The sequence below is a fragment of the Candoia aspera genome, chromosome 13 (assembly GCF_035149785.1).
Source record: "Candoia aspera isolate rCanAsp1 chromosome 13, rCanAsp1.hap2, whole genome shotgun sequence".
In the NCBI taxonomy this organism is placed as follows: Eukaryota; Metazoa; Chordata; class Lepidosauria; order Squamata; family Boidae; genus Candoia; species Candoia aspera.
In genome coordinates, this window is record NC_086165.1 from 15,665,450 (window position 1) to 15,681,194 (window position 15,745).

The following is a 15,745-nucleotide window of genomic DNA, read 5'->3' on the forward strand; positions in this document are numbered from 1 at the left end:
AAAGCCCAGACTAAGCTATTATGGCTTACAGCAATATGCGAACTCTGGTAGCTTGAAGAACCCACTATTGGAAGCATCCTGTTTCTAGTGTCATGAGTGAGGATGGCCAGCAGGGGGCTCCCATCCAGACTGTCAAGCGCATGCGTAGCACTGAGGAATTGGTCAGCCATTCCAAGAGACACCGATCGGGACCGCCTTAACCTTTGGGGTTTATATGTCTGGGTTTTCCCACGCTTCTTCAGTTTGTTAGGATTCCTGTTAAGTACTAGCAATAAACATTAGAGACCAGTTCCTTGTCTCAGCGTGTTTCCTGGCTGTTAGGACAGCTATCCTTCTAAAAATACAATCCCTACATTTGGTATAAATAGTTTTGGGCACCATTGGGAGTGATTCCCTAGGAGGGCAAAAAATATTAAACAGCGTTTCCCATCCTTCTACTTCTTTTTCTGCAAATAAGCATCCATGTGATATGATTTCTCATTAAATCAAAAACTGGATGCTTTCCAATGCTCATCAAAGTGGATCAGTCCTTTATTGCCTTCTTTGAAAAAATGATGCTGAAAAGAGAAAACAGCCCTTATTTAGTGCACTTGGATCAACTGGTTTACTCTCTTTCTGAATAGGAACTCATCCCCAGGCCACCTCTGTGTGGGAAGAACATTTCTTACAAATAAATAGACCCCTTGTCTTTTGGGAGGAAAAAAAGAAATAAGGATTTTTTAAAAGACCCAAATAAGGTCCTAGTTAAAATAGAAAAGCTGCCTTTAGGTTGGTGCATCCTTTGTGTGGAACTGCACGGATGCCTAGGGGAAAAAAAATTACTTAGCATTTTAGATGCTGCCTTTTGCTGCACAGAGTCATCTAGGAACCTTTTTGAAATGTGGACCAAGAGAGATTGTGAGAGCAAGGGGGAAGATTACTTCGTTGTACAAAATTTGGAGTTGAAGGGGACATTTCTTCATATACTAGAATGGATAGGCCTGAGAACTTGAAAGCTTGCATGTGCTTTTGTATTAACCTGTTAATAAGTGTATCACCCAGCTTTGAATTTTTTTTCTCTCAGTGGATCAAGTTATAATGCAGCTTGTTTAATTAGGACAGTGGTGGGCTTCACAAGGGCTCTGCAGCACCCTAGATATGGTCACCCCATTTCAGTGACATTAAATTGGGCGGCGTATTTGCCCTAACAGGAAGCAGAATAGGTCTGCCATGCCTCCGCTAGGCTTATGCACCTATTTTACGTACTAAGCCTTCAAAATCCCAAAACAGAAAAAGACCCCCATCTCTGGGGACATCACCGTGTCATTATCATTTCTTCTATAGATTTTGGAAGCCTTAAAAAAAGGCATTGCCAGAGACAAAAATATCATTCCCAGATTATGACACAGCTTGTTGTATGATCCCTGCTACTATGGATTTTCTCTTTTAAAAAGTCACTTAAGCCTACTTATCTTCTTAGTGCTCTGTGAATATGAATTTCAAAGGTTTTTTTTTACCGTGCCAAGAAAGTACTTCCTTTTTGCTTCTTTTTAATGTTGCCAGTCACTTCAGTGGAAGGTTTCCATGTCCTAAAGTGATTTAATTCTGCTTACCCTCATGATTTATAAACCTTCTGATCTTGTGTTAAATCCCCATCTTGGTAAGCAAGAACCTTGTAGCAATTTCAAAGCAAACCGTTTGGTATTCTCTTTAATACACATAATTTTAATCATTGTGGTAGGCAGGCTGGCAGGCAGATAGATAGATATAATCTTAGCAGTAAAACATGACTAGATGAAACAGTAAATCAGAAAGCAGTGAAAATAAGACTACAATTAATATGAAAATCTATGTAAATGCAATAACATACAAGTGGAGCCTAAAAAACTGCAGTAACTTAGACTGGTAAAAAATAGAGAATATAAATAGCAACAAATTTATCAAAACAAAAAAATTTAATCAGATTGCTATAAGGCAAAAATACTAAAATTAATACCACCAATAACTGAAATCAACATTTTCAATCCCATCTGTTTGGGTTCTACAGCCTGTATAACCAAAGTAGAGACATTCAAAGAAGCTAAGCTAAAGTGGATCAGAATGCCCTGGGAATTGTTTCAAAGTACTATTATAAAAGTGCAAACTGTTTACTGGCCTCTTATTTTCTTCAGGCATTGCCTACCTTGGAGGGATCTGCAGCCTGAAGAGGAAGTGTGTTCTTGCAGAAGACAATGGACTGAACCTCGCCTTTACCATTGCTCATGAACTGGGACACAAGTAAGAGCTAATATCTGCATTCACAGTATTTTTTGAGTAGGTATTAGCATGAGAGAACTTGGTACAGATTCACCATAAATGATACTCTTAAGTTGCATTCCTACTGAAATTTTATCTAAAAAAATCTTTGTTATGAGTTGGAAGGGAGCATCATTTCTCCAATATAACCTACATGAAAACCCAAAGAAACCCAAGAGTATGGAGTGTGAAATGTCTTGACCGTATCCTTTGCTTAATCCTAGTTTTTACCAAGGTGAACTTCGAGGGCATCATGAAGATTTCTCTTTAGGGGAAATGTTCAAGGAATTTTCAAAGAAGCCACAAGAGTTTTCATGAGTTTAGTCATGTTTCATAAGGACATTTTTGTGTTTATGTTTAATGGATAGTCTGTGAATCAGTAATAAATAAGTCTTCATTATTGGAGTAATTGATGGGTGCCAGTTACTCCTTTCAGTATTCAAAATATATGTTTGGAGAAGAGGATGGAAGTTGATTCTGGAGGTAACAAATAGTGATTGAGATTTTGAAACTAAATATGAAAATAACAGCATCTTCAAATACAGGAATCCAAGGATGTTGATTATAGAGCTAGCATGCTTATTAGAAATCACATTTTTGTTTTTCTAGATGTGGATTCAATGATTCTGAATTATTCAAAGCACAAAAGTAAGCACTGGTGATTGCATGGTGACCATTATAGGTGCCTTGATGCTTTAGGCAGATTAATCAGATATTGGGTATTTATTTATTAGATTTCAAGGTTGCCCAGCTCCCAAAAAGATTCTGTACATACAGTATGGACCTTCTCAATTTTTGTTGGAGTTCTTGGGAGCAGGCACATGAAGTAACTGAGCTCCCACCATAATCTGACAAGATGAAAAGAAATATCCGGTTTTTCCATCATTGACACCAAAAGATAACTGAGTTGTCTGAACAGGAGTGGATGATGAGAAGCCTATGCCAAGCTATTGAATCAGTTTTCAGCCTTAATAACATGCTAATCTTTGGGTTGCAGAAGTAGAGAAACCACTGTTTAATGCTGAAAAGAAATTATGCTCGCTCATTAACTTCCAGCTTCTGAGGACTTATTTACATTTCAAACATATATTTTTAATGATCATGGCTTCCTAAAGAATTTGGGGAAATTGAAATTTAGTATGGACATTTTATTAGAGGCTGCAGGTCACCTTGCTATCCTTGCAGAACCACAGAATTGATTAAGGCTTGCAATATCTTTGCATATCCTGATCTAGGAGGATCCCTTAACACTTGTGGGAAGATGCTGCTGGTGTAAGAGAGTGGGGTGTGAGGTAAAGGAGCATCCTATGGCTTAGGTGCTGTTACAGGTGACTCTGAGAAACAGTCCTACAGCAGGTCTAGTCCATCAGTTGTGAGCTGCTAAGACCTCAAGCCAAGAATAAAAAAGGACAGAGCTTATTCTTGATTAGCATTTCTTTTCTTTTTTTAAAAAAACCAGCTCTTGATGTTGCCAACTTCTTGCACCAACCATGGGAGAATGAGTGACCCTGGAGTAGTTTGTCTGTCATGTGAGGATGCCCAAAGATTCTAACCCAAGGAGGCGCTTCATGATTTATGATAAGTGGACATCCGTTATGCAGAGCCTTTACCTGATAGACACTCTGCCTCATTTGAGTTTTTAACAGTCTTTGGGTAGAACTTCCTGATGTGGCTGCTCTTTGACAGGAGGAAAAACAAATGAGGTCTATTCAGACAAAGTTTCAGTTTTGGCATTAGCTGTTATGGCTTGAAAAAAATGAATGAGCTCATTAACGGATGTAGTGGATTTGGTAATCCTCCACTTTTGTTAGATTTGCTGCAAAAACATTGTTGTAGAACACTGTTTTATAAACAGTTTGGGGCATAGCTTACCCCAATGTATGAATCCATTGAACGTGGATTAGCAGATAGATAAAACTTCTCTTTGTGTAGAACAGTCAAAAAAAATTGTTGGTTTCTTTTATTAGGTGTAATTTCTTTTCTCTTGATTAAAACAAACAAAAAACTACTGTATAACAGCTGGAATTTGGTGTGGGGGAAGGTGTTTCTTTGTAATGCCTGGTAGCAATTTTAATTTACCATAGATTTCTAAAACTTTGTTATGATAACAAGGAAGTCATTGGTGATGATTTTTAGAAATAAGAGGACTCAAAATGTTACAAAGTGATCTTGTTATTTCAGAAGAAGTTACAAAATTTACAAGTTACCAAGCAATCCAGCAATCTATGAATAATCTCAAATACAATGCCCAACTAAGTTTGTTTTAACTGTGCTTTCTGAAATAAGCCACAACAGGCTGGATTCACAAATTACACTAAGCAACAATCAAGCGAGCCATATTATGGCAATTCATGTGTGAACCCAGTCAAGCACTCAACATTGGGCAACTTGATATGTCAAGAGATTAATTGCCATGGTGTATCATTAGCATGCTGTCTCAGATCCCAGAAACTCCCATGCAGTTGTGATAGTTAATAGTGAATTTTACAGTTGGGACTTTGTAGATCATGATGAGATGTGTTTGAATATGGTTTTCTGCAATTCCCCTTTGCGCACCACTAACCTAGTCCCATAATTCCCAATTTTTTAGTGTACCAAGGTACAGGATCAGGGCCCCATATAGATATGCAGCATCTTTGCCTGCAATTGGTAAGTGGGGTAAAGCTTCTGGATTGGCTAGGGTTAATACCCAATGCAAACAATCTGGAGCTCTGCCCTTGTTTAGTGACAAGAGCAGAATTTCCTGCCTCTTTTGCTCCAGCACAATCCAGCAGCTTTAACAACAGACTGTAGGGTTTTTGATTAAGGAAGAAATCTTCCACACTTAGCCCCTGGTTCAGAGCCTGTTGGAACACATCACTTTGGCAATTTGATCTTCCATCCCTCACCCCACCTTCCCAGTTCCTCTGTTCCATTAACGTGTAACCAAAAGTGAATAATTTTCTAGCGTAGGGTGTTTAGCAGATGTGCCCCCCCTTTTTTTATTTTAGCTTACCACTTCTGGCACCGATTCTTCACTAGCTGAGCAGGAGATCTTAATGACTGTTTGGGGAATTGGTTTCTGGAATGTTTTGTCCTGCTCAAGACTGTAGGAACATCAGAAGATATCAGCACACACAGCAAGCCTGAGCAAAACCAAAACCTGTCTCCAGCACATTGGAGGCCTGGACCAAATTACATCCCCAGCACAACCTTGATGTACAAGATGGAGGTGATAGGATGTGGGCATACAAGCTCGTTTTTCTCAATTCCCCAAACAGGAAGCAAAAAAAAAAACCAATTATCCAGATGTGTGAAGTACAGAGACCTGCCCATAATACATATTACAAACTACAATACTTCACAAGGGATCCTGGAACAGCCCAGAATGAATGAGAATGAGATTCCAATTTCCTGGCCACAACAGACAACAAGCTGGCAAGCCGCCATTTCTTCTCTTTATGTTTCATGGTTGCTGACTTTCTTCAGCACAGGCTACATTGCAGACGGGACACCAAATAACAGAGCAGGTCAGAAGGAGGATTTTTGGAATGTCATAATGACAACTTATGGTGTTTCTCTTGTTTTCTCCAGGGGACTGTTACAGATTACAGTTCATGCTCACACATGACCCTTCTTGCATTAAAAAAGAAGAGTAAAGAACACCCTCTTATCGCTCTAATTTCACCATGGATAACATGCAGCTCTTTTTACTGTGATGTGCCCAGTCACAGGTGTAGTTTGAGCATAACACAAAGCTATGGTTTGTTTTATTCCATGGTTTATTGAAGGAAGCACACTGGCTGGATTTGCACATGATGCTCAGCCTCATACCACAATGACTGGGTTCACTGTACAAAACCATAAAAAACACGTTATGCTTGGTGCAATGTATGATCCTAGTCACTGTGGTTTGTGGTTTAGAGGACTGTATAAACCCAGCCAGTTTCCAAGGGAAGGATGGCTTCTGCTCCAAGGCTCAGAGCCATCAAGACTCCCCCCTCTCCCGAAACCTTGCCTTCTTTGTCTAGGGATCCAGCTAGTCATAAGATGTGGAGCTATATGTTACGTTAACCTTATGGGCAGCAGCTTGCAGAGCACTGGATTTAGCTCTTGGGATCTTCCCTCTTTCACCTTTTAAGAAACTTGGGTCGACCACCATAAGTTGGAGTGCAGTTGCCCTGTAGGTTAATTTTTCAAGACACTTGGTATGACATTTGAGATACCTAAGATGCTCTCCCCAAGCCAAAAAACAGAAATCTTGGGAATGATGGGAAGATCCTGTGTAAATTGGAAAGCAGGAGCTTACAGGAACTCAGAAGAAGCAATTACTGAGAAACAGTCTTGGAGAAGAGAGCTAGTTTGGTGTGGTGGTGAAGGCACCAGACTAGACACTGGGAGACTGTGAGTTCTAGTACTGCCTTGGGTACAAAGCCAGCTGGGTGACCTTGGGCCAGTCACTCTCTCTCAGCCCTAGGAAGGAGGCAGTGGCAAACCACTTCCGAAAACGTTGCCAAGAAAACTGCAGGAACTTGTCCAGGCAGCTGCCAGGAGTCAAAAATTGACTCAAAGGTACAAAAAAAATATATCTTGGTGAACTGTTGCCCATCAGGTCAAGAAGAGGCAGAAATGACTGAACAGCAGCAGCAACAGTGTTGTCTGTGACAAATTGAACCTCATTGTAGCTGAGATGGAGGTTTCCGATGTAGCTACTGAACAATAAAGGGCACGTTTTCCAGTGTCAGGCTGTATAAACTTTATTAATTAAAGATTGCACTTGGCATTGGGGTGGGGAGAGATGCATCCTCCAAAGTATCCTGGTTTAATTTAATTCAATTCAAATTACATTAATGAAATGTACTTAATACAATTGTTCTCTGTGTATTTCAGAATTTCCCCTTCTGTCTGTTTAGGAGCTTCCCCCAATTTTGGAGGGGCTCCAAAGGTTGCACACAAGCTTTTGAGCTGTGGTCTGCAGATTGTGTTCTCCTTTCAGTCTACAGGTGACAGGAACTAGAGAAAATGGGTTCATGTAAATTGGAATGTTCTGTTGTGTGGAGAAGAGCCAATTTGCGGGCTACTGTAGAGGATTAAAAGCTCTTTCTCCATGACAACCTCCTTACTTTTCCAATTGTCCTTGAAGGTTGGATTCACATGGGATGGATCAGTCAGATCTCTCTTCATTGTGTCAGCATCAACAGTACAGATCAAGGAAGGGGCCCAAGGAGGGATGTTGGCTCTAATAAAGATCTGCTTATAAGGTTCATAGACAAGGATAATGCATATTTATGTCAGCCTTTTCCTACCAGTTCCTTCTAGGTTTCTTGACTCCATCTCTCTCAGAGCTTCAGGCACTGAAGGTGCCCCAACACTCCAGCTCATAGGAGAGTTTCAGTTTTATCCCCTGCATTTTGCTATCCAACTGAAGGAATATCTGTAGGAACTCATGTCCTCCCTCCTCCTCCTATGATTTTCTGGCATTTCTGTAGTACGTCTACAGTGGAAAGTTTTTTTTTTTGTTGTTCTTTTAATTATTCATTATTTTACCCAGAGATAATTGGAAACATATTTTTCAGAGCTCATTTGCGCTCAGCCCGACAACAGTCAAAATGAACATATTTGGGTTTTTGTTTTTTGTTTTTTTTACCATGCAGCTTCATACTTTGTGGTGATTTTTGAAAAATGTACATAATAGTCTTTCGGGTGATGGAAAAACTGCTGGATTTATTTCAGGTTAGCCACCTGAAAGCTTTTGAGCACCATACAGTATATCTATTTTCTGACTCTTTTAAAAACTTAATTCTCAAGGTCTCCAGGGTGTGGTCAAAAAGTCAAGATGGTGGCTGAAACAGTGTGATTGATTCTACCTGTTTTGTTTGTTTGTTTATATGTACAACACATGTGTGACACTGATTAAAAAAAATAGATGAAGCTTTGGTCACACTGTCTCAGCCACCATTTTGGCTTTTGGGGCCATACCCTGCAGCTTCAGCAAAGGATTATTACCTTGTCGTGGTGCTGGAGCTTGAGCACCTCAATGATGCCATGAGCTAAACCGTGAAGGGCCACCCAAGACGGGAAGGTCATGACAGAGAGGTCAGACTAAATGTGATCCCTGGGGAAGGTAATGGCAACCCACCCCAGTATTCTTGCCGTGAAAACTAAACGGATCAGTACGACCAGAGATATGTCGGTATACCATCGGAAGATGAGACCCCCAGGTCGGAAGATGGTCAAAATGCTACTGGGGAGGAACAGAGGATGAGTTCAACTAGCCCCAGACGTGATGACGCAGCTAGCTCAAAGCCGAAAGGACAGCTAGCGGCTGACTGTGCTGGTGGTGAACGGCGAATCCGATGTTCTAAGGATCAACACACCATTGGAACCTGGAATGTAAGACCTATGAGCCAGGGCAAATTGGATGTGGTTATTGGTGAGATGTCAAGATTAAAGATAGACATTTTGGGCATCAGTGAAGTGAAATGGACTGGAATGGGCCACTTCACATCAAATGACCACCAGATCTACTACTGTGGACAAGAGGACCACAGAAGAAATGGAGTACCCTTCATAATTAATAGTAAAGTGGCTAAAGCAGTGCTTGGATACAATCCAAAAAATGATAGAATGATCTCAATTCGAATTCAGGGCAAGCCATCTAACATCACAGTGATCCAAATAGACGCCCCAACCACAGATGCCGAAGAAGCTGAAGTAGAGCAGTTCTATGAGGATCTGCAGCACCTACTGGACAACATGCCTAAAAGAGACGTTATTTTCATCACGGGAGACTGGAATGCTAAGGTGGGCAGTCAAATGACACCTGGAATTACAGGTAAGCATGGCCTGGGAGAACAAAACAAAGCAGGACATAGGCTGATAGAATTTTGCCAAGACAACTCACTCTGCATCACAAACACTCTCTTCCAACAACCTAAGAGACAGCTTTATACATGGACTTCACCAGATGGACAACACCGAAATCAGATTGACTACATCCTTTGCAGCCAAAGGTGGCGGACATCTATACAGTCGGTAAAAACAAGACCTGGAGCTGACTGTAGTTCCGATCACGAACTTCTTCTTGCACAATTTAGGATCAGACTAAAGAGATTAGGGAAGACCCACAGATCAGCTAGATATGAGCTCACTAATATTCCTAAGGAATATGCAGTGGAGGTGAAGAATAGATTTAAGGGACTGGACTTAGTAGATAGGGTCCCGGAAGAACTCTGGACAGAAGTTGGCAGCATTGTTCAGGAGGCGGCAACAAAATACATCCCAAAGAAAGAGAAAACCAAGAAGGCAAAATGGCTGTCTGCTGAGACACTAGAAGTAGCCCAAGAAAGAAGGAAAGCAAAAGGCAACAGTGATAGGGGGAGATATGCCCAATTAAATGCAAAATTCCAGAGGTTAGCCAGAAGAGATAAGGAATTATTTTTAAACAAGCAATGCGCGGAAGTGGAAGAAGACAACAGAATAGGAAGGACAAGAGACCTTTTCCAGAAAATTAGAACCATTGGAGGTAAATTCCAGGCCAAAATGGGTATGATCAAAGACAAAGATGGCAAGGACCTCACAGAAGAAGAAGAGATCAAGAAAAGGTGGCAAGAATATACAGAAGACCTGTATAGGAAGGATAACAATATCGGGGATAGCTCTGACTGTGTGGTCAGTGAGCTAGAGCCAGACATCCTGAAGAGTGAGGTTGAATGGGCCTTAAGAAGCATTGCTAATAACAAGGCAGCAGGAGACGACGGCATCCCAGCTGAACTGTTCAAAATCTTGCAAGATGATGCTGTCAAGGTAATGCATGCTATATGCCAGCAAATTTGGAAAACTCAAGAATGGCCATTAGACTGGAAAAAAATCAACTTATATCCCCATACCAGAAAAGGGAAACACTAAAGAATGTTCAAACTATCGAACAGTGGCACTCATTTCACATGCCAGTAAGGTAATGCTCAAGATTCTGCAAGGTAAACTTCAGCAATTCATGGAGCAAGAATTGCCAGATGTACAAGCTGGGCTTAGAAAAGGCAGAGGAACTAGGGACCAAATTGCCAATATCCTCTGGATAATGGAAAAAGCCAGGGAGTTTCAGAAAAACATCTATTTCTGTTTTATTGACTATTCTAAAGCCTTTGACTGTGTGGACCATAACAAACTGTGGCAAGTTCTTAGTGGTATGGGGATACCAAGTCATCTTGTATGCCTTCTGAAGAATCTGTATAACGACCAAGTAGCAACAGTAAGAACAGACCACGGAACAACGGACTGGTTTAAGATTGGGAAAGGAGTATGGCAGAGCTGTATACTCTCACCCTACCTATTCAACTTGTACGCAGAACACATCATGTGACATACTGGGCTTGAGGAATCCAAGGCTGGAGTTAAAATCGCTGGAGGAAACATTAACAATCTCAGATATGCAGATGATACCACTTTGATGGCTGAAAGCGAAGAGGAACTGAGGAGCCTTATGATGAAGGTGAAAGAAGAAAGTGCAAAAGCTGGCTTGCAGCTAAACCTCAAAAAACCAAGATTATGGCAACCAGCTTGACTGATAACTGGCAAATAGAGGGAGAAAACATAGAGGCAATGAAAGACTTTGTATTTCTAGGTGCGAAGATTACTGCAGATGCTGACTGCAGTCAGAAAATCAGAAGGCGTTTAATCCTTGGGAGAAGAGCAATGACAAATCTCGATAAAATAGTTAAGAGCAGAGACATCACACTGACCACAAAGGTCCGCATAGTGAAAGCAATGGTGTTCCCCATAGTAACATATGGCTGTGAGAGCTGGACCATAAGGAAGGCTGAGAGAAGGAAGATAGATGCTTTGGAACTGTGGTGTTGGAGGAAAATTCTGAGAGTGCCTTGGACTGTAAGAAGATCAAACCAGTCCATCCTCCAGGAAATAAAGCCAGACTACTCACTTGAGGGAATGATATTAAAGACAAAACAGAAATACTTTGGCCACATAATGAGAAGACAGGACACCCTGGAGAAGATGCTGGTGGTAGGGAGAGTGGAGGGCAAAAGGAAGAGGGGCCGACCAAGGGCAAGGTGGATGGATGATATTCTGGAGGTGACGGACCCGTCCCTGGGGGAGCTGGGGGTGTTGACGGCCAACAGGAAGCTCTGGCGTGGGCTGGTCCATGAAGTCACGAAGAGTCGGAAGTGACTAAACGAATAAACAACAACAACACCCTGCAGATACCAATGTTTATTTGTATTCTTTAATCTGATTTCAGTGATATTCTGAAAAACAGGCTTAACTCTTTATACATGGTTTCTCAACAGGCCATCCTGTGAAGTCTAGCAGTAGTCCAGGTGAGCTGTTCCGGATGCATTGTCTATTCTTGTCATTTCTAGTTAAACTGTAATGCTAATACAATAATTTTTCTGGATGTAGATGGAAATGATACCCAACATCTTCCCACAATGTGAGACTGTTAGGTGTCATTCCTTTGAAACATCCAGAGGAATTTCCAAGAAGGCAAAGAGCTTCAGGAGAAAACTTTCTCAGGAGAGGGTCTTCACATCCCTAATTCTTAAACAGCCTACTCCATTATTTATTTTCCTTGGGGCACAACACAGATCCTTTTTATTAACCTCAAATGTGGGTTGAGGTGCATCTTATAACAAAGGAGAAGCAAAGCATGGCCTGGACCTCAGTCCTTGTAAGTTAGCCAAACTAACTTAACACTCAGTAAATGGAGGAAGAATCCTTTGAGATGAATTCGTTCTGATCCACAAATAAACTTCCAGCTGCTCAGGCACAGCTCTCTTTCTGTTTGGTCCCTGTTATCCTATGGAATGAAGAGGGAATCTACATTAGAGTGTCATAACCAACCAACCCATTGATTCTCATCTAATCTAATCTCATCTAATCCTTCATTGGCTCTTAGGCTTTGAACAAGAAGAAATGTACCAAGACCAGAGACAGCTATAAAGCTGTCCATCTTTGTGAAACCAGGAATATTTTTTTTACCAATTCTTCATCAAGATTTTATATGCCTTGTTTTAGGGATGCACGGATTGGAGTCCTTCTGATCCATCTCAGTTTTGCCTGCACTCAGTCATAAATTAATTCCATCAGATTTCTGCCTCATTCTATTTTTTTTTAAGAGCTAGAAAATTTGGATTTATCTTCATGCAAAACTTTCCCTAATTCATATGCATTTTCAGGGCAAGTTCTAACATTGTTCAGCCAAGAATTCCAATACAAAATTTGGGGAAGCATGAAATTAAAAAAAAAGAAGAAGAAGAATTGGATTCCAATCCAGCCAGCCTCTCAGGAAGTAACGCTCAAAGCCATGAAAATGTGGATGAAATGAAATGCTCTTCCCAAAAATTGCACAGCAAGAACTCTCACCCTCCTTGGGCTTGCGTCATCGGGTGAAAGAGTTGATTGCTAGCCGAGGTCATAGTAGGTTGAACCAGAATCTTTTTGGCACAAGACGGTTGTATGCTTTGCCAGCTCATTGTAGGCTGGCTATTTAATGTGTCTTTGGTTTACTCAGCAGAATGAACTCGAGTGGGGGCAGACTGCTGAGCCACAAAGCTGTTGATTAAATGAAGATGATCGTTGGCTGCATTTCTCCCAAAGTTTCAGCACAGTTAGCATTTTCCAGGCAGTGCTAGTGTGTCAAAGTACAGTTCTGTGAGATGCACATAAACAAAGGTTGCTTAGCTGTCACCCACCGAGGCAGGCTATCATTTCCCTGAAAGCATTAGAGAAATGCTTAAGGAGTTGGTTGGGGAAACCTAGATTGGTGGATTTGAGATGAGACCAGAGAAGCAGCCCCCTCCCCTATCTACAATTGAATAAGATGTGGGGGAGAAACCACAGTGATGAAAAGAAAGGAAACAAATCAATAATTGATAGGGTGCATGGCAGAGTTCAAGGCAAATCCCAGCCACTCTCAGTTTTCTGTTTCCTGCCTGCCAATTTAGCAGCCTTTTTGCCACTGAAGTGAATAATAGGGGTGTGTTTGAATTGTGGGTTTCAAGGAGAACAGATGTACTCTGCGATCCTGGAAGAAATGGGATTGTATCAAGGCCAGACAAGCATCTGCCCTTCTAAAGCCCATAATCTGGATACACCCTTTGTTGTAGCCTTTTGTGGCAAACGCTTCCTAGTTTTGCAGGCAAGAACTTAGAAGATGGTTTAAAGCAGTGTTTTCCAAACATGGCAACTTGATGATGTGTGGACTTCAGCTTCAAGTTGCCAGGTTTGAAGAACTCTGGTCTAAAGATTTCTGCATGCAGTTTTATGTCTCTGAGGATGTCTTGGAATTGTGTTGTCTAAACAGCATGTATGACACACAGCAAACTCCTTTCGGACAAAGGGTACAAGTAGAGCAGATTGGCAGAGTGATCTGCTGTTTAAGGCCAACAAGTCTACTGTAAGTGAATGATTTAAATCTCATGGTTGGAAATATGGACAGCATTTGTTAAAGATATATGTCTTCTATCTGAAAATGTTGGCATTGCTTAGAAGATGTATAAGTTTGCATCTTATACATCCCCTTGCATCCCCTTGCATCTTAATACCCTGTGAAACGTATCAACTTATGAAGATAAGGCAGTTTCCACTCTCCTAGCCTTATTGCAATTTGTCTTACATTAGGGTTCCCCCAAATGTGTTTAACAATCAACTCTTTTTAAGTGGTACTTATTAGATAATAATTTTAATTGCACAGTTTATAGAAACATCTATATTCCCAAATGCCTATTGCAGGATTTATTTATTTTTTTTTGAATTCTCAATCTGAAATTGCTTTGATACCAAGCTGTTGTTTGTAGTTTTTGTCCCCTGTGACACTGTCATCTTCTCCAAGTAGAAAAGGCAGAGGATACCGTGTTCTTCTTCTAAATAGCTCTTGGTGCAAACAAGTTAAATTGCAATTTAACTTTACCAGCCACTCCAATGTGAGTAATAATGGTGAGCTAGGAAGTAAGAGAAGGTTTCAACAAAAATGTGGGTAAGGTTGCATATGCTGTTGATAATACAGGCAAACAGTGGTTGGGAAAGAAATGAAATTGAAATGTCACATCCTCCAACTGTAGACTCATTGAGCCAAAGAATTTTCTTGCTGGCAAATGGGTACACTCTGTACTACCAGGACATTATACTTCACTATCTAAAAGTTGTACACTCTGCTCCAAGCAGACTGGGCTCAATAGCACTGCTTTCTTCCTTATGTAGCTGCCAAATCCTGAAGTCTACATTCTCTGTATCCTCCCAGCAGCTGATGTTCCAGAAGAGATGGGGCCCTTTCAGTTGTATCATCATCATCATCATCATCATCATCATCATCATCATATATCATTATCATCCATAGCTGTTCTGTGTTTTAAAAAAGGGGAGTTAACATTTTTTTAAATTAATGTAACTTTCATTGCGTCACCCATAGTGCCCTCTGATGCTTGGAGGAACATGACTATGGTTGAAGTGAAGTCCAGAGTGTAAAAGTCTGTTTGACCAAGGACTTCAAACTCTTATCACCATGCAGTGATTTGAATTCCATTGACTTTTTTCCATTGCAGCTTTGGGTTTTGTACATGTTTATAAGGATTGGTGGGTAGTAGTTTGTCTCCTTTTGCAAGAAAATTATGGCATGGAAAATGAAGTTTACAGGATGACACACGATTCATGGGAATGAATATTTGCATAATCTTTCTCATTGACCTGGAGCTGCAGTAGTAGAACACTTAGATATCCATACAATATCTCCTCAACATGAAACTTGATTCAGGTTTTGGTCTGATTTTTCAATCTTAGTCTAGCCAAATGCCTAGGGAATCTCACCCTTTTCAAGATTCCTGTTCTTGTTCTGGGAACCGCAACTTTTCTGACAGTGGGCCATATTCTCTGTTTTTTCTCTTGCTGTCTGATGTCCTTTTCTTTATGTACCTGTTTAGTGACAACCAGCTTAATGTGAGTCCCTTATTCACTAGTGTTGGAAAACAGTGACACAGTACCCATCCACATCTCCTTGGAATGATTTCTAGAACATGTTGCTGACTTTGCCTTCAGTGGTATATTTTGAATATACCACTGCATTTTAAAAACTGTCAGAGGATGCCATGGGATCATAGAGACATGTTGATGTATTCAGATAATTTTTTCTTCCTTTTGCACAATTTGTTTTTAAAATAGGACAGTATATTAGGTGGATTAATCTTACTGGAAATACAGAAAATTATGGCCCACTGTTGTTTGATAGTTTGCAGCTGGATTTTGGCAATGTGAAGTTAAGGGCTCTGGAGGCTTTCAAAAAGAACTTGCAGTTTCATTCAGCCTGTAGGATGGAGTCTACTCATCTTAGAAGTTCAACTGTATCTCTCTGTTGCAAAATAGTTTTGCAGCCCTTTAAGTCCTTAATTCCAGATGATAAGAGGTCTTCAGTTTTCAGGACCTTCCTAGAAAAGGTTCTGGATTGATGTATTTGGAACCTAACTTGAGGTAGGCATTCTAATAC

At 40.7% G+C, this 15,745-nt stretch overlaps 1 protein-coding gene across 1 annotated transcript in view; it reads left to right on the forward strand.

Annotated features, from left to right (window-relative positions):
• Positions 1-15,745, forward strand: part of ADAMTS17 (ADAM metallopeptidase with thrombospondin type 1 motif 17) — a 153,033-nt gene that overhangs the window by 72,699 nt on the left and 64,589 nt on the right. The window contains exon 8 of the mRNA XM_063314162.1: positions 2,151-2,256. Coding sequence (XP_063170232.1) covers positions 2,151-2,256 — 106 coding nt within the window. The remainder of the gene's footprint in view (positions 1-2,150; positions 2,257-15,745) is intronic.